Source organism: Pyrus communis, chromosome 6, assembly GCF_963583255.1.
Source record: "Pyrus communis chromosome 6, drPyrComm1.1, whole genome shotgun sequence".
Classification (NCBI taxonomy): Eukaryota; Viridiplantae; Streptophyta; class Magnoliopsida; order Rosales; family Rosaceae; genus Pyrus; species Pyrus communis.
In genome coordinates, this window is record NC_084808.1 from 21,829,615 (window position 1) to 21,843,442 (window position 13,828).

General features: G+C 37.3%; 1 protein-coding gene and 1 pseudogene across 2 annotated transcripts; both read right to left on the reverse strand.

Moving 5' to 3' along the window:
• Positions 1–5,313: 5,313 nt before the first annotated feature.
• LOC137736237 (UPF0481 protein At3g47200-like) lies at positions 5,314–7,030 on the reverse strand (annotated as a pseudogene).
• Positions 7,031–9,395: 2,365 nt separating this feature from the next.
• LOC137736725 (xyloglucan endotransglucosylase protein 34-like) lies at positions 9,396–12,196 on the reverse strand. Of its 2 annotated transcripts, none has more exons than XM_068475965.1 (5): positions 12,109–12,196; positions 11,800–11,994; positions 11,556–11,656; positions 11,252–11,445; positions 9,396–10,108 (listed from the first exon to the last, which is right to left on the reverse strand). In XM_068475965.1, exons 2-5 carry the CDS (start codon positions 11,987–11,989, stop codon positions 9,709–9,711), a joined length of 885 nt encoding a protein of 294 aa, XP_068332066.1. In that variant the 5' UTR covers positions 11,990–11,994; positions 12,109–12,196; the 3' UTR covers positions 9,396–9,708. The 2 variants fall into 2 exon arrangements, with proteins under 2 accessions (XP_068332066.1, XP_068332064.1); XM_068475963.1 differs by having other exon boundaries at positions 11,800–12,026; positions 12,108–12,154.
• Positions 12,197–13,828: the final 1,632 nt, after the last annotated feature.

The window sequence follows — 13,828 nt, forward strand, 5'->3', positions numbered from 1 at the left end:
ACCTTTGGAAATGTAGGGGAGTCCGAGTGAATGTAAAGGAACTAAATTGGACGTAAATGCGATTTTGGGATTTAGTCCTCAAATGGCTAAAATTTATCTTATGTCACAGCAAAGCAGTGTGTTTAAATCTGGACGTTGCGCTCTTTTTAGACAATCTCCAATGGTGACCTAAAACCTAAATTTTCCCTTTCCCCCCCCCCACCCCTCCCAAATCCATTCCAACCCAAAACCTAAACTAAACCTAAAACCTAAAACCCAAAAGGAAGGCAAATACCAGCCACAATTTAGCCCACACCCCAAAACCGACTCGCCCAACGCACTGCACGCGCCAAGGACCTTTCCAGCCGAGGCCCACCCACATGGGGCTGTCCTCCTTGCGTGTCAACATCACTGTAGCCCGACGGCTACTTTTCTTCATCCAACGGCCAGTTTAATTGGACCGTTGGTTAATCCAATGGTCCACATTCAAATTTTTTTTATATTTATATATTTATTGAATCCAACGGCTTGGATCGAATATAATCAAATCTAACGGTAAAAAAAAAGATCTAACGGTCAAAATTTAAATCCAACGGCTAAATTAATTAAAAAAAATTATTTAACTTAAAATTCAACCAAAAACTCTATAAATACCTATGTATTTGTTCAAACATCCACACAAAACTCACTTTTCCCCTACAATTCTTCCAATTTTTCTTTCTACCATTTCTTCTCATTTCCAAAATTTTCAAGATGGCAAAAGAGCATGTTAGAGGTCGTAATTTTAAGTTTATGTGGTTTATCTTAATTTTCATGTATTGATTTAGTGATTTTTCAAAATTTATCGGAATTTAAATATTTTTAGGTTAAAATGTTCATAAAATTAATTTAGGATAGTCTATATAATTTTTTTTTTTAAAAGTTAATTTAAAAAAAAAATAGCCTTAATTCATTCTTTGATAATCTGGGGCTAAAATTTTAAGCCATAAGGGTTGGAGTAGAAAAGCTGTTTCTGGGCTAAAACCTAAATTTTCTGGGCTAAAACCTAAATTTTCTGGGCTAAATATTTTTAGGTTTTAGGTTACCATTGGAGATGGTCTTAGAAATGTATCATGGGCTCAAAATGGAGCTCGACCGACAAATTTGTAATTTCTCGCTACATCCTTTTGTCTTCCTTCAGTACATTTTTTCTTTTATCCACTCAACCATATGTTCTACATCACTATCTCAAAAAATCATTATCATGGAACATGCATTTTCCCTCACTTATAACTTATTTATGGATAGAAAATAAACGATTCTGGTTCTTCAATCTTCGCATGCTGGTGTTTCTTGGACATCAAGCAAATAAGAGGAAATCATTCAAACAAATAAGGAGAAGAATTATGGAGAAGAAACCTCCAAAACCCACAGATGATTGTTAGAAATGACTAAAACAATCATCAATCCATAAGCATCCATACAACGGACATAAGAACGAAATAAATTATAAATCTTGAGGTGGAGTATGCAGCGTTTGGTGGAGTCACAGGGGTAGTAGAATTGTTAAGATAACATATACAGGTGGGAGGATCATCATTTGGAAAGTAGTAGGGATTTATGGAGTATTCAGTCTGAGCTATAGTGAGCACGAAGAGGAAGACACCAGCAATGAGGGAAATAATAGCCCATGGATTCCTGAAATAAGTGTGAACGAGAATGGCGCACCGCACGTTCCAAGGCTTCTTGCAGTAGTGAATCGTGATACACCTTCTTATGCACCGCGTTAAAGCTGCTGTCTGGATCAAGCGTTATGTCCTTAGAGAGCGAGTTGAAAAGATTCGCAACTGCCTCGTCTCTTCCCAGGGCGTTTTGGATGATACCTTTTGCGTGTAGGAGGGCAACGTCTCTGGCATTGTGTCCATGAAAAACATGTAGGATGTGACCTTGTTGCCTGCCCCAACATGGAAGCGCTCAAACGCTATCAGATTCAAGAACATGGACTCAGTGGTGTCATCCACAACGACGGCTGGGAGCCTGGGGACTCCACTGGAGAATGAGATGTCTTTGAGGCTAGTGGTTTTGCTTTTCTTGATTCTGATCCCGGCTTCATTAAGCTATGTTGCTTACCGGATGATTTCATCGTGACGATTCAGTCTGTAGTGAACTGTTTTGCAATATGGCATTAACCCCCAACTAGCGTATGTAAACCAAGAGCTACTTGGTATGTGGCTTCTTCTTGTTCTTGTTTTTTGTGGATTGAATTCATCTGAACATTGACTTATGAACTTCAAACCTTAATTTATGAATACGACCTGTCACACGTATTATAATTTGAGTGAACCATTGTTAAAAAAAAAATATATATTATTAGACAACGAGCTAATTGATACGTAACATGTTGATATCAAATTCCCCAAACATTGAATTTCAACTATAGTTTAAATATGGAAGCATAATAACTAACACAAGTGTTATAATTTGAGGAAGTGCCTTGTGGGATGACCCCATTTTTTTGTCATAGATTGTAGTTGTCATTCACATGTAAAAACATCGACATTATAGATCATCTAACATCTTTGTGCCTAAACAATGACTTGTTTGCTTTTCCCCACTCCCCCATTTAAATTACCAAATTGATTGTTTGATGGTGCCTCGGCAGAGTTTCTCTGTCACTGCTTCCAACTCCCATTGCTGCCCCTTCAAATCTCATTTACTGTGCTTCCCATCTTAATCAGTACCCGGAAAATCTGCTTAACTTTGCATTATATAAGTGGGACAAGATGACTCCATGTCACTTTCTATGGGATGCATCACTCCCCTCCTTTCCCTTCTATTTTTGTTAGAAACAGTTAGATACCCAACACATTGGACACCAAGGTTTGAATTTTGAAGGCGGATGTAACCACCCCCTTCTCCTCCGTAGTTTCTTCCATTTCGAGCAATTTGAAAAGATAAAAATTTAGCAGATGTGAGCTCGACCAATTAGTGAGGACATTGTTCTATTCGTAGATTAGATTAGTTTAGAGTAACCCAAAGTACAAAACAAAATTGTTCTATTCGGATACAACTAACCGCATATGATCACATAGTAAGTAGTTTTGTGTTGAATACTCTCGCAACTTCAAAAGGGAGAACATCAAATGTAATGTAACGACTAATTTTGTGTTATACTCTCGCATAAGCGAGAACATCTCTTTACAAATTTTATGATAATAAAAGTCATACAAATTTTATGATAATAAAAGTCATCACATAATATGTACTATAAGCAAATTTCTTGCCCTTAGATATAATATTTATATTCCTTCCAAATCTCGAGCTGTCTTACTATTTGTACTCCTTTTTAATTTGCTATAGTCTTGGGAGATCACTTGAAGGCATCAAATAATTTTGAACCAGCAGAGACCACCTTATCCAACAATTTCTATTGATGTCTAAAGAAAATACTTTCCAGACATTTCAAAGTACGAGCAATTCCTCGTGGCCTCATGCTTGTGGACGAAAACACACCGACCCATCTATCTCTTGCCACACAGACCAATAATTTTGAAACGAGATTCATTTCGAATCTCGGAGTCCGGAGTCAGTGTACCCATAGATCTGGGCGTTCCTAGAAGAGAGAGATCTAAACTTTCCATTTGTATAAGATGGTCAGTGAGATAAATCGCAAAATTTAAATTAAGTGGTTCGAATTTCTGAGTCTCCCGACAATAGACACAAATCCGAAAAGGATTTGAATTCAATAATTCTACCTTTTACTAAAATCTTGTTGCTGGGGAATCAGTCAAGGCAACTGTAAAATATTCTAATACAACCATCGAAAGAAACTAAATTGGAAATATAAAGATTTAACTCAACCTTTGGAAATGGAGGGGAGTCCGAGGGAATGTAAAGGAACTAAATTGGATGTAAATCGAAAGGTTCGATTCTTACTACAGAATGTTTTTGGGATTTAGGCTTCGAATGATTAAAATCTATCGTATGTCACAACAAAGTAGTGTGTTTAAACCTGGACGCTGTGCTTTTTTTGGTAAGGTATCATGGGCCCAAAACGGAACTTGGATGTCAAGTCTGTAATTTCTTGTTGCGTCCTTTTCTCTTCCTTCAATACATTTTTTCTTCTATTCATTCGACCATCTGTTCTATGTCACTATTTCAAAAAATCATTATGTGCAACATGCATTTTCCCTCACATATTTATGGATAGAAAATAAACGATTCTGGTTCTCCAATCTTCGAATGCTGGTGTTTCTTGGACATCATGCAAATAAGAGGAAATCTTTCAAACAAATAAGGAGAAGAATTATGGAGAAGAAACCTCCAAAACCCACAGACGATTGTTAGAAATGATTAAACCAATCATCAATCCATAAGCATCCGTACAACGTAGTGGGGAAGCTACATGAGGGCGAGGAGTGGCGGCCGCCCCTCCCCTCCCCTCGTCGGAAGTGATGAAATTTCGTGTGGTTTTCTGGCCTTTTGGGTTTCCCTATTCTTTCGCAGCACAAGCTGATCGTGAGCTGTCTTTTTTGCCAATAAAAAAATAAAAAAACTAGGCCAAAGAAAGGAGAAATGAAAATGTGCATTTTGCAGCCTCTGGAAATGGAGAGGTTCTGACGAAGAAGAAAAGAAAGGAAGAAGAGAGACTTTCTCTCTCTCCCATCCCACCCCACATGCCCTTTCAAAATTATAATTTGCTTTTTTTTTTTTTTCAACTATTGGTTAATCAATTTCCACCACCTAACTTACTATTAATGATTTATATTGGAATTTTTTTTGTTTTTTAATTATTATCCAATTAATTTGCCACTCTTTCAATATTTTTTAAACCACTTGTTTGACATTGTTATTTATCTTAAAATTCACTATAAATTTATACGAGCTTCAAAAAATAATTTGTAAAATACTACGAACTCGTAATTATTTGTTTGTTTTTTTTTCTCTTACCATCAAATTCAACAAAGTAGTAAAGAAACTTTGTCAATTTTTTTATATTATATGTTTTATAATCAATGTTTTTCAGATATTATATGGTATATAATAAATAGACAATTATTTATATAGTATATAATAAATTTATTCAAATTTTCCTAGGTCCTCGCCTAAGTGTAAAGTCATGTCCACCGTCCGGCTAGAACTTAGCATCTTTTAAAACTTTGCTAATTATATAGTTAAGTAATGGGACGATACAACAAGAAATGGTGCTAAGTCATCCTTCAAATAATGTTGTTGTTCAAAACCCTCCTTCGGCTATTTTGAGTAGTCCAAATCCTCTTTTGAATATTTCGGTTAGTGCAAATTCTCCTATGAATATTACGGATAGTTCAAATAATCTTCTTGCAAATCCTGGATTTAGACCTCAAATGAATGTTCACGTTTTTTCGGGACCCTAAACTTTTTAAATTTCTCCCCTCTCCCAAGAATTTCTGGCTTCGCCACTGATACAACGGACATAAGAACGAAGTAAATTATAAATCTTGATGGTGAGGTGGAGTATGCAGCGTTTGGTGGAGTCGCAGGGGTAGTAGAATTGTTAAGATAACATACACAGGTGGGGGGATCATCATTTGGAAAGTAGTAGGGATTTATGGAGTATCCGGTCTGAGCTATAGCGAGCACGAAGAGGAAGACACCAGCAATGAGGGAAATAAAAGCCCATGGATTCCTGAAATAAGTGTGAAACGAGAATGGCGCGCCACACGTTCCAAGGCTTCTTGCAGTAGTGAATCGTGATACACTTTCTTATGCACCGCATTAAAGCTACTGTCTGGATCAAGCGTTATGTCCTTAGAGAGCTAGTTGAAAAGATTCGCAACTGCTTTGTCACTTCCCAAGGCGTTTTGGAGCATGTAGGAGGGCAGCATCTCTGGCATTGTCTATGATGTTGTCCATGAAAAATATATAGGATGTGACCTCGTTGCCTTCCCCAACATGGAAGCTCTCAAGCGCTATCAGATTCAAGAACATGGACGCAGTGGTGTCATCCACAACAATGGCTGGGAGCCTGAGGACTCCCTGGCGAATGAGATGTCTTTGAGGCTGGTGGTTTTGCTTTTCTTGAATCTGATCCCGGCTTCATTGAGCTCTGTTACTGACCAGAAGATTTCATCGTGACGGTTCAGTCTGTAATCTGCGGTGACCTTTCTTGCAATAGGGCTCTCGCTGAAGCTGGCTCTTCCTATACACATCCAATGAATGCTTGCATTGTCCCATCCTTGAGGCTGCTGCACTGGGGGAGTAGAACTCGATTAGGAGTTTGATCACAAACCCTTCATCTTGTCGAAAACAAATGGAGATTATTGCGCAACGAAAAACATCAACAGAGGATGCAGAGTAGTACCTGTTAGAACTTGAGCATCTGACATAGTATACAGACTCGTGTGTTAAAACGTTAGCATCTAACGCAAAATCAATTGGCAGGTTCAAGATTATATTAAATTATTATGCAACACTTAATTTCCTGACATGAGATTGAAACTCTCAACATTAAGGACTCTTACGCCTTAGTGTAATTGCTCTCAACTGCAACCAGCTTGTCAAGAACCAGCATGGGCAGGGCAACTGATTCTCAAGCATTTACATGTCACACTTGATGTACGGCATGATATGGAGCTTCCCCTGATTGCTGAAAATGTGATCATTGGGAGCATAATCATCCATTAAATGAGAAGCAACCTGCACGACTTCCAGCATGAAACAGCCATCCAGAAAAGTTAGCTGCAATAATCTATCCGTTTCATCTCTCCACTCAGGATCAAGCTGATTGTACGAGTACTTCAAATCCTGCACCACCTCAGCCAGCACGTTGATGAACAGCTCAACAGGTTTCTCACATCTTTTCAGAAAATGAAGAAGCACGCGGTGCTTGTGCTCCTCCATTGGATTCGAATAAAATGGTAAGGCCCGAAGGAGACCACCTGGGGCTTGTAGGCCTTCATGCTAATATCCGTGATGCAGGCTGGCAGTCTGTATATCAACCCCTGCTCCAATGCTCCTCCTCCTCTATCAAAACATCCTGCATCTGATGGAGCTCTTTGTTAGCTTGAATAATCCACTTCTTGTCTGCCATCGCGATTGGCTGTTCCGCAGGCTGCAGACAACCGAATTTGTTCCCTTATATATGCAGTCTCGAAAATCAGAATCAATATCTCAGGTGTTAATGTGTACAATGTTTCCAATCTTTTGATTCTTGCTTTACAAGCAAGATATTCACTCCGACAAGCTAAAGCAGAAAAGAACAATAATTCGGTCACTACGACAAGCTAGAGTGATTAGGATGAAAGTGAGAGATTTATCGGTCTTAAAACATACCAGGCAACTGCAGTGTGATTCGTTTCCTCCCCAGAAGACGGTTTCTATTCGGTTTAATTACAGATTCACACACTTTTCCTTCTTAGGCTGCTGGCTTGCTATTTGCTCTAAAAGCCTGAGTCTCATGATCTGGTTCTATACACTCAAATACTAGCTTAGATTGAACAACTTACAATCTTCAAAGTATGTTGAAGGCTTGAAGGAAGAAATGAAGAGATTTTGTCGAGCAGAAGGTAGAAGATGGATTACTAAGGAATAAAATCTCTCTTCTACAAAATGGTGATTAGAAAGGATAATTGTCCTTAATGTCCGATCGCTTGTGATACACTCAAAACGAAAAATCATTACCTTCACAACCATGAGGTACTTAATCCAATCTAGTCCTAAACACCAAACGAGTGATTAACCTTAAGGCATTAACCCCCAACAAGTTCATGTAACTAAGAGCTACTTGGTCTGTGGCTTCTCGTTAGCATTGAGCTCTAAACTTCCAACCTTGAATATATGACCTATCGCACGTGTTATAATTTGAGTGAACCATCGTTGAGAAAAAATAGTATTACTTGACGAAGAGCTAGTTGGTACGTAATATGTTGATAATATATCAAATTTCCCCGAACATTAAATTTCAACTATGAATTTCAAAATGGAAGCATAATATCTAGCACAAGTGTTATAATTTGAGGAAGTATCTTATGGAATGAACCCATTTATTGTCATAGATTATAGTTGTCAATTCACATGTAACATTGTAAACATCGACATTTACAGATCATCTACATCTGTGCCTAAACAATGACTTGTTTGCTTTTCCCCACTCCCCCATTTAAATTACCAAATTGATTGTTTGATGGTGCCTCGGCAGAGTTTCTCTGTTACTGCTTCCAACTTCCATTGATGCCCCTTCAAATCTCATTTGCTGTGCTTCCCATCTTAATCAGTACCCGGAAAATCTGCTTAATTTTGCATTATATAAGTGGGACAAGATGACTCCATGTCACTTTCTATGGGATGCACCCCTCCCCTCCTTTCCCTTCTCTTTTTGTTAGAAACAGTTAGATACCCAACACATTGGACACCAAGGTTTGAATTTTGAAAGCGGATATAACCACCCCCTTCTCCTCCGTAGTTTCTTCCATTTCGAGCAATTTGAAAAGATAAAAATTTAGCAGATGTGAGCACGACCAGTTGGTGAGGTTGTCTTCATTTTTTTATAGTCAAGTTCGAACTCTTCTCCTCCTAGATTATATTAGTTTAGAGTAACCCAAAGTACATAACAAAATTGTTCTATTCGGATGCAACTAACCGCATATGATCACATAGTAAGTAGTTTTGTGTTGAATACTCTCGCAACTTCGAAAGGGAGAACATCAAATGTAATGTAACGACTAATTTTGTGTTATATTCTCGCATGAGCATCTCTTTACTAATCTTACAATACTAAAAACCATCACGTAATATGTAAGTTAAACAAATTTCTCGCCCTTAAACAGAATATTTATATTCCTTCCAAATCTCGAGCTGTCTTGCTATTTGTACTCCTTTTTTATTTACTAGAGTCGTAAGAGATCATCTTGAAGGCATCAAATAATTTTGAAACAGCAGAGACCACCTTATCCAACAATTTCTATTTATGTCTAAAGAAAATACCTTCCAGACATTTCAAAGTACGAGCAATTCCTCGTGGCCTCATGCTTGTGGACGAAAACACACCGACCCATCTGTCTCTTGCCACACGGACCAATAATTTTGAAACGAGATTCATTTCGAATCTCGGAGTCCGGATTCAGTGAACCCGTAGATCTGGGCGTTCCTGGAAGAAAGAGATCTCCAACTTTCGATGTGTATAAGATGGTCAGTGAGATAAAACTATGATGGCCGAAAATTTTAAAATAATTGATCCGAATTTCTGAGTCTCCCGACATTAGACACAGATCTGGAAGGGATTTGAATTCAATAATTTTACCTTTTACTCAAATCTTGCTGCTGGGGAATCAATCAAGGCCACTGTAACCATCGAAAGAAAGAAAAAAACCATGTGCTCACATGAATCCACGCTACGTGGATCAACTTAATTAGATCTTATAATTATTTAATAATCCGCCCATATTAAAGAGAACACAGAAACAATATATTATTATAAAGATTTATTATAATAATTTAATAGAACTTTATAATAACAACTGAATTAACGATAATAACACTCATACGGATACTCAGTCCACATGCTAATGGACAATACAATCAACACGCGTGAATCGATATTAAAAACAATGGAATACGCAATAACACTGAGTACGTGTCATCTCCTTCCCCAATCGATCGGTGCACTCTGTTTAACGAGACAAAGCGGTTATAATCTTAATGCGACCGTCACAACGTCACGAGATGCGCGGTAGCTACATAACATTATCATAGTTCGGTCGGTTTGTAACCTTATACGTCTCTGTCCCTCTGGCACTCTGGTGGCATAGTAGGGTATCGGACTCGGTCAGTGCAGTAGTTGTAGATGGTGTATTTCTGGCGGACCCACCGCAGCCTCCTCCATTGCTGAGCATCAAGGTCTTGGAACTCCCTCTGGTCCCACCATCTCTTACCCTGTGTGTCACAGAACCTGGCGTTGACGGAGGCCTCGCAGCCGTCGATGTGGAAGCTCCGGTACGTGGCGATGAACGGGGCCTTGGACCAATCGGTCTTTTCCAGCCCACCCCTGGTGGCCCAGTCGTCTGCGTTCCACAAGCTGGAGTAGAGCTTCATGGGCTGGTTAAATGGGAATTTCACACCCAAATCTTTGCAGTTTTTGAACACCCTGATTGGTACGTCGTCCACGAGGAATCTGATTTTGCATGACATGGCGGGACACGTCAGCCACATACGAATTTTGCTCAAAATGGCCAAACACGATAAAATCATTGAATTTATATCAAAAAATTGTTTCGACCAAAAACAAAAAATGTATGAAAAAAGTAAAAGAAAAGGCAAGAAAAAAGTGGAGATTCCCCCTCAATAATTTGGTGACCAAAGTTCAATGTTTGTCTGTTGAAAAATTGCACGAGTTTTGGACTTTTTGGTCAACATAATACTGAAAACCGGAATAAGATCCTCTCTTGGTCGCCTTTGTGGGAGCCAGAAAATCAATAAAACGTGTCCGTTCATCGTACAATTAGAAATTATTTTGAATTTAAAATTTAAAATAAATAGTATGTAACGAAAACTGATTACACAATATACGATAAATAAACACAATTAATTGAATTTCTCAATCCCCATAAACAAATCCGGAGAGTACCCTTATCCCTAAAAATCCACATTTGGTCAAATTTTGTCGGAAACCAAATTTAAAATTGAAAAGCTTTGATTTACTAGGGTTTGCTGGACTTTGTTTTTTCTTTTCACGGTTGGAAATTTTGAACTCTATGAGTTTGGTGCAAATGTAATGATGGTGGAAGGAGTCTATAATTTATTATCTTTACGGTACCCGTCACGTGATCGTAATTACACAACGAATAATGCAAGAGATGTAATGATTTCTGTTAACTTTTTTTCAAACTGCACTATTCACTCGGGTTTAAATTGAAAAAATTAAAAGATAAAAAAAAGATAAAAAGAGAAAACTAGAGGGTTAAAATCATTGCACTTGTTATTTTCCACACAAAACAACTTTGTTCTAATGTTTTGAGGGTCACTTGGATTAGAAATAGCATAAATTAAAAGAAAAACTAATAAAAAATGTTTAAAAAATTTTAACAATAAGGATTAAATAAAAAATAAAATAAATAGTATCAAAATTGATTTTTGACTTTTTAATGTAAAAATATAACTTTTCGTTAAAGTTTTTCGTTAAATTTACCTGATTTCAACATCGTTTTTTTCCTCTTCGTCACGGTACATGAAAATATCGAAGGAAAATCAAGAGAAAAAATGTTCATACAAACAGAGGAGTTTAGAAACAGGGTTGAAGAAGGGAGAAAGAACTTACACAATCTGGTAGAGATTCCAGAGGACAGCGTAGGAGTGGTAAGCTGCAGTGGGGTCGAACCAGAGGAAAATCCTCTGCTCTCTATCCCCCTTTCCTCCTGTGAACACATTGGTCTGCAGAATGTAGGGCTGCCCTGTCCTGTTCCCCAAGAACTCGAAATCGATCTCATCGTGCTCGCTGTTTTGCGAAGACAGCTGAATAGCAAGCGTAGATCATTTGAGCTCAATGCCCATTTCAAAAGTATTTGGGAAACAAAAATAATATTATTAAGCAAAAAATGAAAAAAATCGAGAAAAATGCTCACATAGAAAGCAGTAACAGTTCCAGCAGAGTCCCCAGGAACCATCTTAATTTGCATATGGAAGTGGCCGAACAGGTAATTTCCTTTCGATTGGAAGCCAGTACCTTCACAAAATTAAAACCAATTTTTAGTAAGCCTCCATAACATTAACTGTCAAGCGAGTGTTTACCGCTGTATTAAGTTACTAACTGGTTAACGCTTAAGCGCTACTAATAATATAAGTGCTTTTACTTGTTCCTTTTTGTACCTGTGTACTTGTCGAGATGCAACTGGATCTCATTGCCTCCATTGAAGTACTTGATGTGATCAAATGCCCAAGTGGGCATGTAGTTTCTGCCGAACGGCACCGCAACCGGCGTTTTCAGGGGAGCTGCCATTGTTGCAGAGGCCAAACACAGCAAACTCAAAAACACAATCCATTGTTTGCAAGAAGCCATTTTCTCTGCACAAAAAAAATAAAAACAAACAAATGTTACCAGAACACCAAACCAAATTAGTAAAAGCTTGAACCTTGAAAGGATTGAAAGGAGTGTTCTTCAAGATTCTAGAGCATTACCTCCAGCACAGAGAGAAAGAGAGAGACTTTGAGGTGTGATGAGGAAAAATGAGAGGGGGGCAGCCCTATTTGTAGCGTGGGGATTTTATCTGCATTTCATAATTCAAGAGTGTTCTGTTCAAAATTTTTAACCTGTGGAAAATTTAATTAATTAATTATTAATGAGATTATTATATATTGCTCGTAGCAGTACAGCTGTTCAATTATTTTTCCTTTGGCAGAGCGGATTGGACTTCAGGCGAAAGATAAAAGGATGCGTTTGAAATTAATTTTTAGGCCTAATTGCATTAAGGATGATAAGGTGATTTCCAACTGAAGGTCGGTCATATAATTCGTTTTCGTCATCTGGTACTCTAAAATATTAATATTTTAATAAAAGTATAAGTTCATATTTGCATCTGTCTCCAACCAAGGTCCCAAGGCCCATATGACTCGTTTTAGCCTTATAACAAAAAACCATATCCAACCGAGCGTCAAATGGTCAAGCATAATTTATTATTTAAATTTAAAAACTACAACAACTTAAATTCAAATCTAACAACAACTTAAATTTAAAAACTAAAACTTATATTTAAAAACGATGAATTAAATTTTAAAAAATACAAATTAAATATAAAAACTACAAATTAAATTTAAAGGAATGGTGAATGAATGATTTAGGTATTTATGGAAAAAAAATTAGAATTTTTAAGAATTAAAAAAAATTACCCCAAAAAACCTATTAAAAAAAATTTCAAATGCAACGGCTATTTGAATTTTAGTTTAAGCATTCCTATCGGTTATAACTGACAGGAATAAAAAAATTTCTCGCCAACCCTCCAACCCTTTCAGATTATGTGGGGGCCTCTCAAATTCCACGAGCCATCTGGCCTAGCCTTCTGTTGGAGATGGCTTTCGGGCTATTTTCGGCCCTCTGGACCCTTCGGTTGGAGATGGCCTAAGATAATGGCAAAGATAGTACATGTAGTAAAATTAGGATTAAACCCATCTTTTAAGATTAGGCCTAAAATTGAAAATTCTCTCAACTCTTATTATATGTGAGCCTTGATCAAATTTTTAATTTTAGGCTTAAATTCTAATAAACTTCATCACAGGAACTTAAATCTTCTTAATTTTTTTACCGGAGAGGCTATCCTCCGACTAATCAATTACCACCGTGACTATTAATTCAATTAGCCTAATTTTTATTGTTGTTGTTAAAATTTGACTCTTTCAAGAGAAATTTTATGCATATTTACATCACAAAATGGTAAAACATGTGTTATAATATAAACGACGTGACTGATATAACTCTTTTTTCAGGAGAAAATTATTATGATGTAATACTACAATGACATGTGTTAATTTTTCCCAATCATTTTATTATTGCCACTTTGACGCTGTCAGTGTAACATGTCAACAACTTTCTCTTTTTTGTAAGATATATTTTTAATATTTATTCACTTATATTATGACACATGTTATACATCTAATGTCCTGAGTAAAAAATAAAAAGTAAAAAAATGCTCCTCTTTGGCTCTTTTTTCCTTTTCTTTTGTGGCCAATCAGAAATGAGAGGCTGCCTAGTGGCCGATGGCCACTGCAATATACTGCAGTAGGTGGGTTTGGTATGGAGAAAAGTGAATCTCTTTTAGCACATTTTGTCTTTGTCATCTACTTGGAACACAGCTAGCTCTTTGCGTGAAATTGGCAACTGCTTGCCTCTATTGAAGCAATGTGT

Coding starts and splice junctions, on each gene's coding strand:
- LOC137736725 (XM_068475965.1), bottom strand. CDS start 11,989: ATGGCTTCTTGCAAACAATGGATTGTGTTTTTGAGTTTGCTGTGTTTG. Junction 11,657..11,799: donor GCATCTCGACAAGTACACAG/GTACAAAAAGGA, acceptor AATTTTGTGAAG/GTACTGGCTTCCAATCGAAA. Junction 11,446..11,555: donor GAACTGTTACTGCTTTCTAT/GTGAGCATTTTT, acceptor CTTGCTATTCAG/CTGTCTTCGCAAAACAGCGA.